This window comes from Meles meles, chromosome 17 (assembly GCF_922984935.1).
Source record: "Meles meles chromosome 17, mMelMel3.1 paternal haplotype, whole genome shotgun sequence".
In the NCBI taxonomy this organism is placed as follows: domain Eukaryota; kingdom Metazoa; phylum Chordata; class Mammalia; order Carnivora; family Mustelidae; genus Meles; species Meles meles.
Window position 1 is genome coordinate 57,606,378 of NC_060082.1, and position 21,182 is coordinate 57,627,559.

At 44.3% G+C, this 21,182-nt stretch overlaps 2 protein-coding genes across 3 annotated transcripts in view; one reads left to right on the plus strand and one right to left on the minus strand.

Moving 5' to 3' along the window:
- The window catches only part of LOC123927631, a 30,378-nt gene extending 23,616 nt beyond the window's left edge, over positions 1 to 6,762 (minus strand). The window contains exon 1 of the mRNA XM_045982305.1: positions 6,642 to 6,762. Within this exon, the coding sequence (XP_045838261.1) occupies positions 6,642 to 6,762 (121 nt within the window). The remainder of the gene's footprint in view (positions 1 to 6,641) is intronic.
- Positions 6,763 to 20,806: 14,044 nt separating this feature from the next.
- The window catches only part of AHCTF1 (AT-hook containing transcription factor 1), an 84,625-nt gene continuing 84,249 nt past the window's right edge, over positions 20,807 to 21,182 (plus strand). The window contains exon 1 of one of the 2 annotated variants that reach the window (XM_045982312.1): positions 20,807 to 21,128. In XM_045982312.1, coding sequence (XP_045838268.1) covers positions 20,807 to 21,128 — 322 coding nt within the window. The remainder of the gene's footprint in view (positions 21,129 to 21,182) is intronic. The other variant, XM_045982315.1, reaches the window with a different exon arrangement.

Genomic DNA, 21,182 nt, shown 5'->3' on the forward strand with positions numbered 1-21,182 from the left:
CATGGAGCCCAATACGGGGCTCAATCTCATGACCCTGAGATCATGACCTGAGCTGAAACCAAGAGTCAGATGCTTAACTGACTGGGTCATCAAGGTGCCCCTGGCTGATGGAGAATTTAAAGCAATGACCATAAGGATACTCACTGGAATTGAGAAAAGAGTGGAAGACCTGAGTGAGACCCTTAACACAGAGATAAGAAATAGCATAGCAGAGATAAAGTTCTCAACAAATGAAATGAGAAATACACTTGATGGAATGAACAGCAGGCTGGAAGAAGCAGAGGAACAAGTTAATGACCCAGGAGACAGAGTAATGGAAAGTAATTAGCTGTACAAAAGAGAGAAAAAAGAATTATGCAAAATGAGAAGAGATTTAGGGAACTCACTGAGGCCATCAAACATAACATTTGTGTTATAGGAGTCCCTGAAGGAGAAGAAAGAGAAAAGGGGGCAGAAAATTTATTTGAAGAAATACCAACTGAAAAATTCCCTATTCTGGGAATGAAACAGATATTCAGATCCAGGAACGCCCAACAAAAATCAATAAAAGCAGATCCACACACCAAGACATAGTATCTGTTTGGTTTGAAGATTTTATTTATCTATTTTAGAGAGAGAATGAGAGAGCATGGGAGTGGGGAGAAAGGCAGAGCAGAGATGAAGAGACAGACTCCATCCTGAGCACAGAAGCCAACATGGGGCTCAATCACACAACCCTAAGATCATGACCTGAGCTTAAATGACTGAGCCACCTAGGTGCCCTAATGCCAAGACATAGTATAATTAAAATGGCAAAATATAGTAATAAAGAAAAAATATTAAAAGCAGTGAGACAAAGGAAGACAGTTACCTACAAAGGAAACCCCATCAGGCCATCAGCAGGTTTTCAGCAGAAACACCAGAAGGGAGGGGCATGTTATGTTCAAAGTGCTGAATGGGAAGAACCTACAGCCAAGAATACTCTATCTAGCAAGGCTCTAAGATTAGAAAGAGAGCTAGTTTACCAGACAAACAAAACAAAACAAAACTAAATTAAAGTAGTTCATGACCACTAAACCAGCCCTACAAGAAATATTAAAGAGGATTCTTTGAGCAGAAAGAAAAGACCAAAAATGACAGTGTGAGGGTAGGAAACAATACTCTAAATCAGTAAAAAATCAGTCAAGGAACTCACAGAACAAAAGGATATAAAATATGACACCTTATACCCAAAACCTTGGGGGGAGAGGAATTAAGAATGGGTTCAAACTTAAACCATCAACTTAATACAGATGCTATTTGCAGAAGACATTATATACGCCTAATGGTAACCATGTATCAAAACCACTACTAAATATGCAAGTAATAAAGAGAAAGAAATCCAAGTATATTACTAAAGAAAACCAGGAAACCATGAAGGAAAGACAAGAAATGATCAGAGAAAATCTTCAGAAACAAACACAATGCAAGTAATAAGATGATGACAAATACATGTCTATCAGTAATTACTCTGAGGTGATGAATCACCAAATTCTACTCCTGAAACAAATATTATACTAAATGTTAACTAACTAGAATTTAAATGAAAATTTGAAAAACAAATACTTTGGGGGCACCAGTCAGTAGAGCATGTGACTCTTGATCTCAGGGTTGTGATTTTGAGCCCATGTTGGGTGTACAGATTACTTTAAAATAAAATCTTAAAAAATAATAATGGGGGGGTGCCTGGGTGGCTCAGTCAGTTAGGTATCTTGCTTCAGCTCAGGTCAGGATCCTAGGGTCCTGGGATCGAGCCCTGCATTGAGCTCCCTGCTCAGCAGGGAGTCTGCCTCTCTCTCTCTCCACCCCTCCCCATGTTTGTGTTCTCTCTCTCTCTCACTTGCTCTCTCTCTCAAAAAATAAATAAAATCTTTAAAATGATAATAATGATTATTACTTTGAATGAAAATGGACTAAACACTCCAATCAACAGACATAGAGTGTTAGAACAGATTAAAATACAAGACCCTTCTATATGCTGCCTATAGGAGCCTAATTTCAGACCTAAAGACACATGGAGATTGAAAGTGAGGGAATGGAGAAATATTTTATCACGCAAATGGATGTCAAAAGAAAGCTGGAGGGGTGGCTGGGTGGCTCAATTAGTTAAGTGTCCAATTCTTGGTTTCAGCTCAGGTCATGTACTCGGGGTCATGAGATTAAGCCCCATGACAGGCTCCCCACTGGCTGTGGAACCCGCCAGAGATTCTTCCCTCTCTTTCTCCCTCCCCTTCTGCTCCTCCTCCCACTCCAGCAAGCGCTCTCTCTAAAATGAATAAATACATAGAATCTTAAAAAAAGAAAAAAGAAAGCTAGAGTAGCAATATTTATATTTAACAAACTAGACTTTGAAACAAAGACTGTAGCAAGAGACAAAGAAGGACACTGTATAACCATAGAGGGGACGATCCAACAAGAAGATACAACAATTGTAAATATTTATACACCCAACTTGGGAGCACCCAAATACAAAAAAAGAGTTAATAACAAGCATAAAGGAACCCAACAATAAAGATACATAATAGTAAGGAACTTTAACACCCCATTTTCTTTAATGGACAGACCTCCTGAACCAAAAATCAACAAGGAAACATTGACTTTGAATGACACAGTGGAACAGATGAACTTAACAGACATATTTGGAACTTTGCAGCCTAAAACAGCAAAATACACATTCTTTTCAAGTGCACATGAATTATTCTCCAGAATAGATCACATTTAAGTCTACAAAACAAGACTCAGTGAGTTCAAGAAGATGGAAATCATGCCATGCACCTTTCTTGACTGCGATACTATGAAACTAGAAGTCAACCACCAAAAAAAAAAAAAAAAAAAAAAAAAAAAATCTGGAAAGAGCACCAATCCATGGTGGTTCAATAACATGTTACTAAACAATGAACAGGTCAACCAGGAAATAAAGGAGAAATAAAAAATCGTATGAAAACACAAGCAAACGAACACACAATGGTCCAAAACCTTTGGGACTCAGCTAAAACGGTTCCAAGAGGGGCAGTTCACAGCAATACAGACCTAACTTCGGAGTGAATCAGTAGCAGAGGCACTGAAAGAAAGGGATGGATTCCAGTCGTGTTTAAGAAGTGAGGCCCTCAGGGGCGCCTGGGTGGCTCAGTGGGTTAAGCCTCTGCCTTCAGCTCAGGTCATGATCTCAGGGTCCTGGGATCGAGCCCCGCATCGGGCTCTCTGCTCAGCGGGGAGCCTGCTTCCTCCTCTCTCTGCCTGCCTCTCTGCCTACTTGTGATCTCTCTCTTTGTCAAATAAAAAAATAAAATCTTTAAAAAAAAAAAAAAAGAAGTGAGGCCCTCAGGACTTGGTAAATAAACTGGTGTGAGGGGAACAGAGGAAGAGTTTATGATGACCACCGGACTTCTCACTCAGGTCACTTGAGGGGTGGTCGTGCCGTCGGCCTAATACAGATGTAAAGCCATCACATAGCATTACTGATTGTCCTCCTGCTCCTGGGTCAACAGGGCCTGTGACGCTGGGCTCGACAGCCAAGCCATTCTTTGTATTCACCACAGGGGAACACCCCGCTGGTGGCAGGAAGTCTGACCTGGGTACCATTTCGTCGCAGCTTCCCTTCCGTCATGAACGACCAAGCCCAGAATATAAATATTGCTTCAGTCTGTCCGCTAGGGCTTTGTGGTTTCTCCACCCACCCCGACTGCCCTATGAAGTAATGGAGAAGCAGATTATGTCTGGGTTTCCCTAAAGAGAAATTTAGATTTGTCGAAGGGGACAAAGGTACACAGGAGGGATCATCCCACCCAAATCTGCCTTGACAACAAATATTGGGCACAGCACAGCTCCAGACACTAAACTCAGCACATATGCCCTCAAGGGACTACTTTATCCCTCTGCCTTCCTGTGACGATCATTCCGTTAACTGAGTGGTGAGAAAAAGATGTTTTGGTAGCCAAGGTTGACCGGTCAACCGAGAAGTCAATGGTCATGGTGGTCGGCTCGCCGTTACCACCAAGTCCAAGCCATCTGAATGTCCCTCCAAGGCTGGGACTGGCTGTCCTCCCCAGGCTGCAGGATGAGGAGCCCAGGGCTAGAACCCAAGAAGAGAGTGTGAAGCATCTTTTTTCTAGAAAAGACACCAGCCTGATGGGTGAATGCTGGATCTGAAACGAAGGGGCTCTAAGCAGAATTAGTGGAGGGGGGGGGTAGCAGGGTAGAAAGGAAGCATCCTGGAAAGATTCCCTGAGGGTCTGGAAAAGAGAAGCAGAACCTGTCAACCAGTATGGAGAGAGCTGTTGAAAGCAGCTCCCTTGAACTCAAGCAGCTTATACAGCTATGACCCTGCATTTTATGGAGTGGAAGCGGTGGGCGATATGGGGGTTAGGATAGAAAGGCATGCACTATAGGACAGTAGAGTATTTGCATTCATTTATTTAAAAAGCTTTTCTAAAACAATAGGTAGCAACATGAGATTGTCACGTTATTGGAATAGGCAGATTAGAGGCTGGTGCTGTTTAGCCCATGGATAACTTCTAATAAAGGGTTATGCCCATTAGAAAAATGTATATAATTTCTTTTTAAATGATACTGTCAAAGATGGCAATTTCAAGTTAAGTGTATATACTCTGTAAGAGTATAAATCCCATGGGTTTGAAGTCGGTGACTTTTCTTGAACATTAACTGACCCGACTATGAGTTTCAATAAGTGGATCAAGCCAAGAGGTTCACCTTCGTGATGTTTTTAAATGATAAGGGAAATAAAAACATTTGTGCCCAAAACAGCGCCACAGATCCTTTCCTTCTGTGGCTACCTGAACTGTTGTTTGGAAGAGAGTTAGCTTCCTTGGACCACTGAGAACTGACCTGAGTTAGCGGACAGACCTGAAGACAAGAGCTCGTTCTACATGGCCAAGCAGTTCCTGTATGGCTTTCATACTCCAAATGGAAATAGATTGTACCCTGAATATATTGTATCTTGAATATTGAATATATATATGATATATATATGTTTTCATATATATATATACACATATACATGTGTGTGTATATATATGAAACATGGATGTTATTCTGTGTTTCTGCGCTTACCAACCTGTCTTTGCTTTTATGTTTATGACAAATAGCATAGAAAAAAGTAGCAAGTCACTGCAAAAAGCCCTCTCAATAGACAGAAAGAGACAGAGAGAGAGAGAATGAGATTGATTGATCTTTTACAAAACAGTAAATGTATAGCCTTGCTCCCGTACAGCAAAACGCATCTGGGTCACTAAGAAATTTTAGGGTTTCAGAGTTGTTCTCTCTAACTACATTAGTGTTTCGGATAGAACCCTGGTTCCCTTTTTGCTAATGTGTTTACAATTTCTTTAACCAGAAAAGGGGAAGTATTACAATACGATTAAGTTTCCTTAAATAATGACATGGCAAAAATGTGTGACTCTGATAGGAAACGTAAACAATTATGGGGCATCTGGGTGGCTCAGTGGGTTAAGCATCTGCCTTCTGCTCAGGTCATGATCCTGGGGTCCTGCATCGGGCTCCCTGCTCAGCGGAAGTCTGCTTCTCCCTCTGACTCTCCTCCTCAGGTGCTCTCACTCCCTCTGTCTCAAATAAATAAACCAAATCTTTTAAAAAAGGAAACATAAACAATTATGAATTCTTTATGAAATTTCTCGAACTTTCATTCTGATGGAAGAAAGAGCAAGACTTTTCAAAACTGGGCTTGTCAATGCAGCTCGCTTTGTTTCAGAGGGCACCTTTGTGAACATATAATCTGATAAATGTACAGGGATTGGCTGGAGGTGAAACTATTTGTTTCTTGAGGACAGCAACATACCAGAAACATCTAACCCTCACTGTGAAAGCGAATATAGAGCTAACGGGTCAGAAACAAGGGAGGGCCCCTACTTTGTGTTGGGCACCGCTTCTGAGGACACAATAGTGCCCTCAGGAGCTTATATTCCAGAGAGGTAATAGAAAAGAGCTGAGTTTGGGAAAGTCAACAGTGCTCCGTAAATACAGGGGCTTGTCATGTTAGCTCAAAGGACTGAAGCAAATTTTGAAAAAACATATTTTATACAAAAGGAAATAGACTTGGATTAAAATGAAACCATTTCTGTTCTTTGTAGGCATTTGGCAAGCTCAAGGAGGAGATGAGCAGTGCTGAACAGATTGATGATTTTGGACTTTGGAGCATGTCAAACGCTGTATAAAAGGATTCTGCTTCTAATTAAATAAAATTAGGTGCTAGCATTTTGTCCCACCATCCCAGCTAGTTTTGACATTCTCAGTTATCATCCTTCTAACTCTTTTTTTTTTTCTAAAGATTTTATTTATCTATTTGACAGACAGAGATCACAAGCAGGCAGAGAGGCAGGCAGAGAGAGAGGAAGGGAAGCAGTCTCCGCTCTGAGCAGAGAGCCCAATGCGGGACTCGATCCCAGGACCCTGGGATCATGACCTGAGGTGAAGGCAGAGGCTTAATCCACTGAACCACCCAGTCGCCCCCCCTCTAACTCTTTAATAAGCAAGAAACCTACATCACAACAGAGATGGTGAGGCTCACAGGGTCATCTGATCCAGATTCCATGCTCTGACAGCTGATCTCATCAAGAATCTTGCAGAGGGATTCGCCTGGAACTTACCGCTCTGGATGCACTTGGCTTCGATGTGCAGAAGCCCAGTTCTGAAGTCCCCGCGGTTAGATAAGGCTGTTGGAATCTTGTGTTGTCTTGATCTGTGTTCCTCGTCTTCCATTACGTGCATTTTTCCGACTGTCCCATGATTGCCAAACTGGTAGGGCCACCTCGGTGTGACGGCAATGGCCAGTCTGGAGACTGGTCTTACGCCACTGGCGGCGATGGGTGGGTGGGGGGGTCCCGTCTGGCAAAGCTGAGCTTGAGATCATCTGGGAACTTTTCCCCTGGAACAGCTGCCATTGTGTGTATCCACCTTTGGCTTTAAGCTGCTGGGCAACGCGGTGGGAAGTGTGCACCGGTCCTGGGACATTTTATTCTCCTTTTCAACAGTTCTTTGTGCAGTTGGCTCTCAGGGAAATTCTGGACAAGTTCCTTCTGTGACTTCAGGGTTAGCCTGATTGGCAAGGGGAGGGGGTCTGTCCAGCTGAGCACAAATTGAAGACACTTGTTCATTCGTGGGCTTGCATCCCTGTTTTCAGGAACAGTTGTTCTAAGGGTAGCGAAGTGGAAGACTTCAGAATTTCAGATAATGCCGACTGGCTATCCTCTCGGGACTCCTGAGGGTCTCAGCAAAGTCCCACGTGCTACACTTACCCTGAGTTTCAGGTTTCTTTGTTTTTTATGGCCGAGAGTATTCTGCAGGTTTTCTTAAAATAAATGATCAGTTGCTAGATCCCCATTTACAACTCTGAAGACCTCCCAGAATTCCCAAATGAACTGAACAATAGTTAGCAATGTCACATTAACTGGTTTAAATCAACTGGAATCTGCCAGTGTTCTTTTATGCTCCCCTCCAAAGGAGGCCTGATGTTGGAGCAAATGAAAAGGAAGCACTTATTAGAGTAGACCAAAGCCAGTACTGAACCGGGATTCTAGGGGTGCTGTAGAACTTGGCTATTGGGAATGGGGAGAATTTGGGGAGAATTGTAGTGGGGACATGCCTCTTCTAGCAGGGCCCAGGCCTGGCCAGATCCTTTTGTTAGGTTTTCTTCATCATGGCTGAAAAAGGCAATACTTTCCCAAGAGAAGTTGTTTAATATGGTATGGGGGAGGGGGGAGAGGTGAATCACAGAGAATTAAAAAACCATAACAGGGGCGCCTGGGTGGCTCAGTGGGTTAAGCCTCTGCCTTCCGCTCAGGTCATGATCTCAGGGTCCTGGGATCGAGTCCCGCATTGGGCTCTCTGCTTAGCAGGGAGCCTGCTTCCCTCTCTCTCTCTCTGCCTGCCTCTCTATCTACTTGTGATCTCTCTATATATACCAAATAAATAAAATCTTTAAAAAAAAAACCATAGCATCATTTATTCAGAAATATTCCTTGGGCGCCTGGGTGGCTCAGTGGGTTGAGCCGCTGCCTTCGGCTCAGGTCATGATCTCGGGATCCTGGGATCGAGTCCCACATCGGGCTCTCTGCTTAGCAGGGAGCCTGCTTCCCTCTCTCTCTCTCTGCCTGCCTCTCTATCTACTTGTGATCTCTCTCTGTCAAATAAATAAATAAAATCTTAAAAAAAAAAAAAAGAAATATTCCTTGAGCATTGAGTATGCACCAGAGACACAAACAGTAAACAAAACTTGAGAGAAAACTCCAGTTCCTGCCACCAGCCCCCTACAACTTGTAGTTTTAAATACCCTTTGCTGATTAAAAGGACAAAAACTGTGCAAAATATAGGGAGACACATGAAAAAATATATATATTTTTACTATCACTTGTGCAAAGTAAAGGGACATGAGAGGACACTTGATAAATTTTACCAATGGTCCCCATTCTTGTGGTGGAAATTGTCCTTGGGAAGTTAGACAGTAGACAGGTGAAGTTAACGTGTGTCATCTGGTGCCAGGAAGACACAGCAGGTGAGGGGAGAAAGAGGGAGAGAGGAAGGGACGCACCTAAGCGGGGGCATCAGGGAAAGCCTCTCTGAGAAGGCCTCTGGATCTCATTCTATCCCTCTCTAGTCCCAAAGGGTTGGCTCGAGCTTGCAAGCACCTCCTCGCTTTCCAGCCCCACCTCATGGACCCGCCTCATGGAAGCAGGTTTTGCAGACAACACGGAGTCCTCCAGCTGAGGACTGGCACTTCTCCGCCATTGGCCCAGGACTTGCCTCTCCGTTCTACTCCCTGGTCGAGGAGCCTGGATTCGTTTTCTAGGGCTGCTGTAACAAATGACCGCAAGCTGAAACTTGCTCTCTCACTGTCATGGAGGCCAGAAGTCCAAAATCATGGTGTCAGCAGGGCCACACTTCCCCCAAAGCCTCTCTAGGGAGATCCTCCCCATCTCTTCTGGCTTCCGGTGGCCTCAGACGTTCCTTGCTTGGGGCTGCACCAGTCCAATCTCTGCCTCCACAGGGACACCTTCCCTCTGTGTCTGTGTCTCTTGTCTTCTTAAAGGACACCAGTCATGTTCATTAAGGGGCCATCCTACTCCAGTATGACGACGGAACTAATCACATCTGCAATCACCCTATTTCCAAATGAGCTCACATTCTGAGATACTGGGGTTGGGATTTCATCATAGCTTTAAATTTTTTGTTGTTGTTGCTATTTAAGTACAGTTGACATACAACGTTTATTGGTTTTTGTACAACAGAGTGATTCAACAATTCCATACATTACTCCAGCTCACATAATCAGTGTAGTCACCTTCTGTCACCATCCAACGTTATTGCAATCTTACTGTTTTCCCCGTGCTGTCCTTTCATCTCCCTGACTGACTTATTTTATAACTGGAAGTTTGTACCTTTTAATCCCCTTCACCCATTTTGCCCATTCCCCCCAACCCTGTCCACGGATGGCCACCAGTTTGTTCTCTGTATTTATGAGTCTGTTTCCCCTTTCATTTGTTTGCTCTTTGTTTTCTAGGTTCCACATATAAGTGAAATCATACGGTATTTGTCTTTCTCTGAGCAACTAGTTTGCTTAGCATAATACCCTCCAGGTCCAACCATGTTGTTGCAAATGGCAAGATTTCATTCTTTTTTATGGCCGAGTAGTATTCTAATGTGTGTGTATATACCACATCTTTTCCATTCATGTATCAACGGACACTTGAGTTGCTTCCAAATCTTGGCTATTATAAATAAAGCTGCAATGAAGAGAAGGGTGCATATATATCTTTTCAAATTAATGTTTTCATTTTCTCTGGGTAAATACTCAGTAGCAAAATTGTTGGATCATACGGTATTTCTATTTTTAATTTGTTGAGGATCCTCCATGTTGTTTCTCACATGGGGTTGCACCAATGTCCATTTCCACCTACACGTTTTATCCAGATCCTCACCAATACTTGTCATTTTGTGTCTTTTTGATACTAGCCATGCTGACAGGTGTGAGGTGATCGCTCATTGATTTGCGTTTCCCTGATGGTGAGCATCTTTTCATGTGTCTGTTGGCCATCTGGATGTCTTCTTGGGAAAAATGTCTATACATGTATACATTTTTTTATTGAATTATTTGGTTTTTTTTGTGGTGAGTTGTATCAGTTCTTTATATGTATTGAATATTAACCCCTTATCACAGAAATCATTTGCAAATATCTCCTCCCTCCCTCCTCAATAGGTTGTCTTTTCATTTTGTTGATGGTTTTCTTTGCCGTGAGAAAACATTTCACTTTGGGGTAGCCCTCACAGTTTGCTTTTGCTTTGTTTCCTTTGCCTGAGGGCATATATCCTAAGTATGTTGCTAAGGCTGATGTCCAAGAGATTATGTCTGTTTTGGTTTAGGAGCCTCATGTTTTCAGGTCTCGCAGCTAGGTCTTCAGTTATTCTGAGTTTCTTGTGTGTGGCCTAAGAAAGCAATCCAGTCTCATTCTTGGTCATGCTGGCTGCCCATGTTTCCCAACACCACTTATTTGAAGAGACTCTCTTTTCCCTGAAGTATATTCTTGCCTCATTTGGCATAGATTAATTGACCATATATTCATGGGTTTATGTCTGGGTTCTCTATCTTGTTCCATTGATCTGTGTCAATGTATGTTTTAGGGAGGACACAATTCCACCCAAAACAGAGACCAAGAGTCCACACAATTATTCCCCAAACAGGTGAGTGGGCCAAGAGTGACTGATGTCCCGACTGAACTCGCACATACACTGGGAATTTCCTAGTGCCTCCATGGGAGGCCGACCGTATGACAACACTTTGATTGTGTGGAAAGCACAATCTTCTTGCAATACGAGTAACACCCTTCTGTCACAGGAGAATGATTAAGGTCAAACTCTCAGTTTATTACTAAATATACGTAGATTGGTAGTAAACAAGGGAATGTGGAATTTGAAGAAACTAGAGGCATCTGCTTAATTTTCTTAAATGTATAGAGGTCATAAGAATAGCTAATATTTCCTGAGTGCTTGTTAGGTTCCAAGTAGAGCTGATTCTTGAACAACACGTGGGTTGGGAATGCAGACCTTTCACACAGTCGAGAATCCACATGTAACTTTTGACTCCCGAAACTTACCTACAAATAGACTACTATTTAGAAGCTTTACCAATGACACTAATCGTTGATTATTTTATATTTTATATATTTTATATAGGTATTTCATTCTGTATTCTTACAATAAAGCTAGAGAAAAGCAAATGTTTTTTTTTAAAGATTTTATTTATTTATTTGACAGACAGAGATTTCAAGTAGGCAGAGAGGCAGGCAGAGAGAGAGAGAGGAGGAAGCAGGCTCCCTGCTGAGCAGAGAACCCGATGCAGGGCTCGATCCCAGGACCCTGGGATCATGACCTGAGCCGAAGGCAGAGGCTTTAACCCACTGAGCCACCCAGGCGCCCCGAAAAGCAAATGTTGTTAAGAAAATCATTAGAAAGGGGAGTGTGGGTGGCTCAGTTGGTTCAGCATCAGACTCTGGATTTCAGCTCAGGTCACCATGTCAGGGTCATGGGATCGAGCCTCACCTCCGGTTCCATGCTGAGCATGGAGCATGCTTGGGAGTCTCCCTCTCCTCCTGCCCCTTCCCCTCCATGTGCTCTCTCTCTCTCTCTCTCTTTGGAAAAAAAAGAGAGAGAGAGAGAGAGAGGGACACACACACACATACACAAGTGTTACTACAGACTGATGGTTATGTTATACAATAGAACAGTAATTAGTCTTTTCCATTACTTTGCAATGTGGAAAAGCTATCAGCAGTCACAGCGACCACACACTCCACATCAAGAAGGCAGGGGAGGTGAGAAGGATCAGTCACTCTGGGAACACGTAAGAATAAGGACATTCAGCTCAGTCAGAAAGCACAGCCCGCAGTTCATGTGAGAGCTCCGTAGGAGACACTAGTCCCCTGCTTTCAACAGGGCCGTATTAAGCCACAGTTCAGGTTCACGTGCATCTCACAGCATTAAGTTAGAGAAAAATACCACACTATGGTATTTCTATTTTCATTCTTACTAGCAGGGTCCTTCCTTTTTATTCCTCACTTTAATTTTTTTTTTTTTTTTTGAGTTTTGGAGTCACTGTCACCCCTGGAAAACTTTTGCCTATGGTTGTTTCCCTGAATATTAGGCTACCTTCCTGAAAGTATCCTCACAGCTGGTCAAAACGAGGGAAGACAACTAGCATTTATTGGACCCGACTATGGGTTCGGCACCATCCTGATGGTTTTACATAGGCTGTATACTTTAAGTCCCAGTGATGACTCAAGCAGGGCACTATTCCCGCCCAGTGTCCACATGAGGAGTCCATGCTGGCGCTGCTGAGCTGTGGGATGAATGACAGGCGTAAGCCCTCAGCCTCCTGCTTCTCATCGCTTCTGTGAGCCTGTGGCTGAGCTCTAATGCTAGGAAACTCCTCTGCCGGTGCGGGGCTGAACTGCAACAATAACAACAAAATAACAGAAGAGACAATTATGTATTGTAGTCCTGGCATGGATCCTGTGTCCTCATTAATCTTATCCCTATAATAGTGCTCTGCTTAGTTGGTATTATTTCCCAATTTTATTGCTAAGGAGACAGGGCTGGAAGGTAAATCAACACACTGCTTTCTTCACTGAGAAAGTTCCTCTTGAGACAAAGTCTCTGCACTTAGTGAATGATTTCCCATTCTGGTGGCGGCATCGAGTTCCTTAGAGACCTGTCTATGCTGTTTGAAGACCACGCTTGGAGGCCCGCTGGCTTCGAAAGGTCAGGTAAATCACTCGGGGTCTCACAGGGAATGAGTGGTAGAGACAGGATTCCAAGCCAGGTCAGACTGTGCTCTCTCCCAGCACCGAGCTCTCTTTCCCTATATTCACGGATCGGGGTGATGGCCACAGCAAACAACCCTGTAAAACGTGCTTTGTCTCCCCCATTCTCTGCCATGATTTGACAGTAAGTATATTACGGCAGAAAGAACAAGGCCTTTCATAAATGATCTGTTAGAATTACAGAAGCATGTATGGGACGCCTGGGTGCTGCGGTCGGTTGAGCTTCTGACTCTTGGTTTTGGCTCAGGTCATGATCTCAGGGTCCTGGGATAGAGCCTCACATTGGCTCTCTGCTCAACAGGGAGCCTGCTTCCTCCCTCTCTCTCTGCCTGCCTCTCTGCCTCCTTGTGATCTCTCTCTCTCTCTCTCTCTGTTAAATAAATAAATAAAATCATTTAAAAAAACAAACAAACAGAAATTCACACATATCCTGGATAGACTTGACCATCAATGGGAATGAATCAAGAGACTGGATGGATCCATGTGGGTTGGGAAGAGTAGAACGACCCCTACATCCCTTGAAGGCACCTGGAAGCAAACTCGGGGAGCAGCCTGGTTGTCATTTCGCCAGCAGAACCCCCATCCATTGTACTGGGCCCTGTCTGGACTGGCCTTGCGCTCACATTGGCAGCAGTGAACCTTTTCTCCCGAGACAGGAAGTCAGGGGCCCGGAGCTGGCCGTGTTTATCCAGCACAGACTGTCCTCTGTTGTAAGGCCATTGTGAGTCATCGGGCTTCTCCGGCCTGGATGAAATCTCTCTCAAAACAATTCCCCCCTTCAAACTCTGACTTCATGTTCATCAAGCAATCTTTTATTATTCCCTTTCCCGGGTACCTCACCATCGGAAAAGGGGGTGCTCTGGAGAGGACTTACAGGGATCCTAGATGAAGCAAGGACATATCCACTACCCTAAGTTAATAAATTAGAATTTGGGCTTATATGTAAACTTCTAATGAATGTGGTTCCTACAAGTCCGTCTCCTTGAGACAAATGAGCTCTGGAAGTGCTGGCATGGCCCAGTTTCTGGACCTCCGAGGCAGAGTCTGGAGCCACGGTCATGGTGCCCTCACCCTGAGGGGGTCTGAGGGGCTGCCAAGCCAGATGCTTCGCTCCTGAAGCTCCTCCTCCCAGCCTTCAACGACAAACACAATGGTTCGCCATAGAAATGCCTGGAAACAAGTGAAGGTCAGCAAAGTTTTCAGAAGGCTAAAAAGTGACTCAGATGGCACACAAACCCAGAGATGATAGGAGCCACGTAATTCAGAAAAGTGGCAAAAGGAAAGACCAAGCTTTGGAAGAGAATGAAAGTAAAAGCACGTCGTAAGGAAACAGACGGAAAACGCCACGCTGTCCACACAAGGCTCTGTCACGCAGCGATTCGTGGGCCCAGAAAACATTGGGAAGCACTCAGGTGGTCAGTGCAGGGGTGAGGGGGGATGGGGGTCAGGAGAGTCACTGGGCTTGAAAGTAGGGACCTGAGGATGACGCCTGGACTGGCAGGTGGGGGGAAGGGTTTGCCATTTCTGCTGCTCACTCTTAGAGCAAAGAAAATGAGTTAAAACAAGCAACTGGAAATATCCGTATTTATGGAACTATGGCGCAGCTTTACGTTTCTCTCATCTTCTGGTCGTCTAAAGCTTTTCAGAACACTAAGAATTTAAAATGCGACTGGTTAGGAAGACTTCCCTGCTTGAAATAAGTCTTCATTCCGAAACCGTGGGGTGTACCTGCACAAGCTGTATCCAAGGAGCTCCTTGGTGTGGACTGTGAGCTGCCCTAAGAGAGCCCAGCAGAGTCGGGGTGGGGAGGGAAGGGATGCGAAGGCGCACCTGAAGTTGGGAGCCACAGTTTGGATCTCTTCTTCTCCAGGAGGCTGACAATATGCAGGTTTGACAGCAAAGGAAAGAAATGATTCTAGTTAAGTACCATTAGCAAAGCCATTGGGTTCTTAAGGACCCACCTGCAACTGTCATTGAATGATTTATGGAGATTTCTTGTACATAACAAATGGTTTCCAAATCGGTTGGAGTCATACCCAGCTCTGCCAAGGTTGGTTTTCATGCATCACTTTGTGCTTTCATGGTTCTGCCCCACAACTCTCCCCGAGTCTTGCAGTATCGGTGGGACTGTATTTTACTCTTTGAAATCTTCATGATCTTTTATCTTTAACTTTTTTTAGATTTCATTTCTTTCTTTTTTTTTTAAAGATTTTATTTATTTATTTGACAGAGAGAGATCACAAGTAGACAGAGAGGCAGGCAGGCAGAGAGAGAGAGAGGGAAGCAGGCTCGCCGCTGAGCAGAGAGCCTGATGCGGGACTCGATCCCAGGATCCTGTAATACTCTCTGCAGTATTCACACCCTCTCTGGCCGTCTCTTAATCCCAATCGGACAAACATATGTTGCCTCATCAATGGGGCAGCTTTTGGAAAACGGACACTTGACAGATACTTAGTAAATAAGGCTGGGGAGCTCGCTCCTCAACAGGGACTACAGTGGAAACTTTAACTTGGAAAAAGAAGAGGGAGGAGGGACACAGCAGAGCCATCGTAGAAGAATTCCTGTCTTTTTGAGTTAGTGTTCAAAGATTAGAGAAGATAGGAGTCTCACTGTAAAGATCTCGAAAATTTCTCCCCCCCCCAAATAAAAATAAAAATAAAGAATAAAGATCATAAAGGGGAGTCCTAGGTGCCTCGGTTGGTTGAATGTCCAACTCTGGATTTCAGCTCAGGTCATGCTCTCAGGGTCGTGAGATCAAGCCCTGCATGGGGCTCCACACTCCGCAGGGAATCTGCGTGCGTTTCTCTGCCTCTCTCTCTGGCCCTCCTCCCAAGCGTGCACTCATTCTATTTCTAAAAGAAATAAATGAAAGCTAGGGGTGCCTGGGTGGCTCAGTCAGTTGAGCATCTGACTACCGATTTCGGCTCAGGTCATGATCTCAGAGTCCTGGGATCGAGCCTCCCACTGGACTCTGAGCTCAGCAGAGTCTGCTTGGGATTCTTTCTTTCCCTCTGCCCCATCCCCTGCTTGCACGCACACATGTGCTCACTCTCTCTCTCTCAAATAAATATATATTGGAAAAAAAAAGAAAGGAGGTTTTATAAGAAATATTTCGAACAAAAGCTAATTTTCGTTTCATTATGTTGTGCTCAGTGAGCTGCTGAAGGACACAGATACTGGTCTTATCAAACTCTGTAGCCCCAGTGCCTTGAGTAACGACCAGCCTACTGAAAACATTCAATAAATATTTGAAGGATGGACAAAGTAATGAATGAATGATAGGGAACTGAAACAAAACAATACAGGAAAATATGACTTGAGAGTTCTGATTTAGAATCTTAACGATGTCTGGGGATAAAAATACATTATATGTTTATAAAAAATAAGAAATAAAAAGGTTTAAGAATTTCATAAAAAAAAGAATCTTAATGATGTCATTTTGATTTTATTAAAGTTCTATATTGTTTTCTTTACTAAACAGGAATTCTGTGTCCCACTAATAAATAATTCACTTCTAAACCCTATAGGTCTTCTACACTTACTTATTTTCAGGAGAGGAATGTTCTAGGGTATGCTGAATTTTATCCTGGACATTCCATTGCTGGCTTTCCCCCTAGGCATTCTAGTGAACACCTTGTTTTGATTTTCAGAGACATTTCACCATGAAACATGGATACTGTGTCGCCCACGCCCTTCTCTAATCAAATCCAACAAATCTACCTGAAGTTTATTAAAAAACCATACAGAGGACACAAGAAGGAGTAAAGATCAGAAAAAGGCAAAAGGGATGGGGCGCCTGGGTGGCTCTGTCCTTAAGCATCTGCCTTCGGCTTGGGTCATGATCCCAGTATCCTGGGATTCGCCCAGGGTTGGGTTCCCTGCTCCACCTCTCCCTCTGCCCCTCCCCCAGTTCGTGTACGTGCCTGTCTCTCTCTCTCTCTCCAATAAATAAATCTTTAAACACACACACACACACACACACACACACACACACACAGATTTTAAGAAGTAACATTGGGAGAGGACGTGAACAACAAGGAAAGGCAGAAATGGAAATAATTTTAAAGAAGAGATTCATTGTGCTACCGTGTTCATGATAAATACCATCAACGTTCAGAGGGAAAGAAAGAAACGGTGGCTTTTTGGGTATCATTCACATAAAACATTCTTTCAAGTGCATAAAGACTATAATGACAGAAATAGGGACATCTGGTGGCCTCAGATGACTCTTGAACCGTAGATTTGATTTAATGTCTATATATTTTTTAAAAAGAGAATAGATAAAATCCACCCCAAAGTATTTGTGGAAAATCATTTAATAAAGACAAATGTCCTTGACAATGACATCTCCCCATCTGTAAAATGAGCCTAAATATCTCCAGGCTCCCTTTTAGTCAAATACTGCATGTTTTGCTTTAAATGGTAAAATCATACATACACACTAATTCACTAAACAATTATCTTAGCACTAATTTTTATGTTGGCATCATGCCATCTCTGGAAGCATAGCAGGGAAGAAGAAAAATAAGACCCTTCCCTCACAGAGCTAATTGTCAATTGGGAAAGTCAAGGGTGGGACACTGCTTTTAGCCAATATTCTCTATAAGAATAATGAAAATGTAACTGTTGAGACAAAAGATTGCCTCTACTTGAGACAAACAAGCTCTCTTTGTTGGTTTGTTGTTAAAGTAGGAAGGTTCCCTACCCCCACCAATTTCTTTGAAAAACAAGCAAGATCTAAATCACAGCACTTCAATGAGATGCTAAGATCTGTGAAATCACATAGTTGTCTGTGTGCTCCCAGGATGCTGGCACGGTCTTGAAATATTGCCTCTTAAATAAAACATTCCAAATGGAAGCATGAGGGTCCCCACTAGACATGATCACGCTGTAGGCTTTTTACCAGAACCAAAACCGTAACAAAAAAACAAAAACAAAAACAAAAAAAAACCCCTGAGATCCTACTGGCCATATAGGTAAAAAGGGAATGATGTTGTGAGCCGGGCACACACTTCGCTTTAATCTCTGCAAGAGCACAGCAAGGGAAGTGTGTAAGGAACATTCTCCCTTCTTCCCAGAAGAGAGAATAGGTTCAGAGAGGGACGTAATTTAGTTAAAGTCAGGTTGCCAGAAAGTTGGGAAAAGGATCAAAATCCAAGTTCTTCTGACTCCAAATGACCATATTCTTTTCATGACATGTGCTTCCTCTGGTAAGGGAAAGCTCTGAGGCCGGGTTTATCAAGGTGCATTCAGGGGAACACCAATGAGGCCGGATAATCCAAGAGCATAAATGGAGTCCACCATCAAGTACCTTTGGGAACTGCCAAGCCTATTAAACACTGTGAGGTATTACATAAAAGAAACTTTTGATTTTATTTAATCAGTTTTTCCCAAACTCAGTTAAATAACTGCCAAACCTAGATTTTCCCCCCATTTAATAGTTATTAACATCTCTTCGAACTAACAAATAATTTACCATATGCTTAAATGACTGAAAAAGAGGGAAAAGTGTTGAATGAGAGCTTTAAAGTGAAAATTCACTTTTTGAATGGAATTTAAATAAACTACTAGCAGTTCTGAGGGTAGCATTAAAAAAATGTGAGATGTAGTTTGCTCTCAAGGTGATGGTGGTGGAGGAGATGGAGGGAGTCGGAGGCAAACAGGGAAACAGACATAGAATCATACATTTAGCGTATTTCAGGGCAAGTTCTTAGTAATGAATGAGGGCTAAAGTTGAAGAGAAGATTTGGGAGAGAAAAGAGGCTTGAGGTAGACCTGAGGGATAATGAGATTTAGAAAAGGGGAGAGTCTGGGAGACAGTGAAAGGCAGAAGTATGTTTGGAGGATAGTTGATGTGGGATCATCAAGTGTAATGGTCAAGGAAGAATTCTTGAGACGTTTTGGGCACAAAAGCTGTTTTTATTATAGTGCAAGGACAGGACCCGTGGGCAAAAAGACCTGCATTGTGATTGTGAAGAGTGACTGATCACATACAGTTTCCTATCCGCTGGAACAGAAGGGGACATTAGGGCTCCAGGAAATTGAGTCTATAGGTTCCTGGAGGTCTATTATTAAGATTGTGTTTTCCTTGTAAATCATTAAGACGTTACAAACTATAGGGGAGTTTCAAGTCCTATATGGCAGTGCTCTTTATCAGTTGGCCATTTGTTTTTCCTTTGTCTTGTTCTTGGGCAGTTACTCGTGCCTAAGGAATACCATATATATCAGATATGTATATATTATATCCCACCTTATATTTTATATTATATATATATGCATATATATAATATAAAATATATATACATATAAAAATATTCCACCTTAAGTTGGGGGGGTCATGGGGTGTCAGCTCGGGTTTTGCCCTCAGTTTGCCTTTTGCTCCCTCATCACAGTTAAGAAAGGATCCTCAGAACTAGGGGGAAATAAAATAGGACAGGTAGGATTGATCCAGATTATAGATAACCATACAGAAACCATTCTGCTGATAATGATGAAAGGAAAGATTAAAATCTGATTTGGAAAGCTGATTGATTAATCTGTATAAGTATGAGGACAGAGGCTTGAACTTTACAACTGGCAGCCCCTTAGACAAAAGTTAACAGAACTCTAACGAATGAACCAGTCAATTCTCTAATCCAGTCCCTCTTGCTGTAAAGATAATTGAAGCCCAGAGAGGTCACTTGATTTTCCTAATGTCACACAGCTTCAGGAGCAGGATACCAGAGTTAAGAACTCAAGAAGTTCAGTACGCATGGATTGAGCACAAGATGGTGCCAAAGAAAGTTAAGTGTACGATGGGGACGAAGGGCACGACACAAATCAGCACATTTGCCAGAGAGATTTCTGTTTGAAAAGGTCTATTTAAAATAGTTAAGACAAACAACCAAAACCCCTTTGAGTTTCAGGTTAGCTCAACACCTTTGCAAACAAATACGTTGTTACGTTTAGAGGTCGATGTCAACAAAGAAACACAAATTACAGGAATAAAGATATTACATTTTTAAAAGGGAGCATATCTCAAAAAACACATGGGAGAGGGCAGCAGAAAAGGACGAGCTTTCCTGATAACAGAAGCGGCTGCCACAATCTTCCCACCACCTCACGTTATAATCCTTTTATTTGGTATTTACTATCAGGGACAGAGTGGACATCTCCGTGTTTGAAACGCGTTTGGTGCTGGGACTAGCTTCAAAGATACTAACAACAAATTAAAGAAATTCCGCAGTGAAACCCTATAGCGACCAAACGGTAACTAATTTGGGGTAAAACGAGGAAAAAGATTAGACTAGGCGGCGTGACACCTGTGGCCACGAAAGCAAGCGCGGGTATTTAAAAATAAGAGTCAGAAAAAGGTTTCCCCAGACTGCCACCTTAGGCACGAAGAGTCCGAGCACAAGGAACGAAAACCACTGAAGGCAGACGCTCCCGCCATGGCAGCAGAGGCCAGCCGGGCGCAGCCAGCTGAATCCGCCAGGGGCACGCGCTAACGTGGCGGCCCCTCTCCCGCCACAGGAGGACCCTCGCCCCGCCCGCGGACCCCGGAGGCCCCGCCCAGAGACTACCACTCCCGACTCCACGCGCGTACGCGTGCCGGGCCGCCGCAGTGGGGTGGCGCGCAAAGCATCGCGGGACTTGTAGTTTCCTCCCGCCCCCAGGAGCTCTCTGGAGGCGGGGAGATCCTGTTTTACGTAAATGACCCGCAGCGCCAGGCGGGCTTCCCTTCCCTCCCCCTACCTTCTCCTGCGAGAGTTTGAAAATTCCCGCGGAGCCGGCGCCTAGGACGGAACAATCGCGAGAACTCAGGTCTCCGCGCCGCGATCTCCTTTCCGGCCGCTGCCTTCCCTCCGCGCCCGCCCCTCGGCGCCCCGCCCCTCGGCGCCCCGCCCCACCCCGCCCCACCCCTCCCAGGCTTATAAGACTTGGTCGGTCCGCCCGCGGTAATGCTTGGAGCAGGCCCGGCGCCATCAGTCTGTGGGCGGCAGAGTGGTGGGGAGGAGGACCCAGAACGGCGGCGCGGGCGGCGTCGGAGTCGCGGATCCGCGCGTCGGACGGCAGCCGGCGGAGGCGCCTCAGGGGCTGTGGGTCTGCAGCGGCCCGCGAGGTCGCGGGCGGAGGCTGGAGGTGCGGCGGCGTGCGCGCCCTGCCTGAGGCGGCCGTGTCTCCCGGGAGATGCTGTGACGGACCCGCGCGGGAGGAGCTCGTGCGCGGCCTTGCGCCCCCTGCACTCGGCGGCCGGGGCGGTCGGCCGCCCGCCCTGTGCAGGTAGGGAAAGGGCGGGAGGGGCCGGGCCAGCGCGCGAGGGCGGGTCCGCGCGGC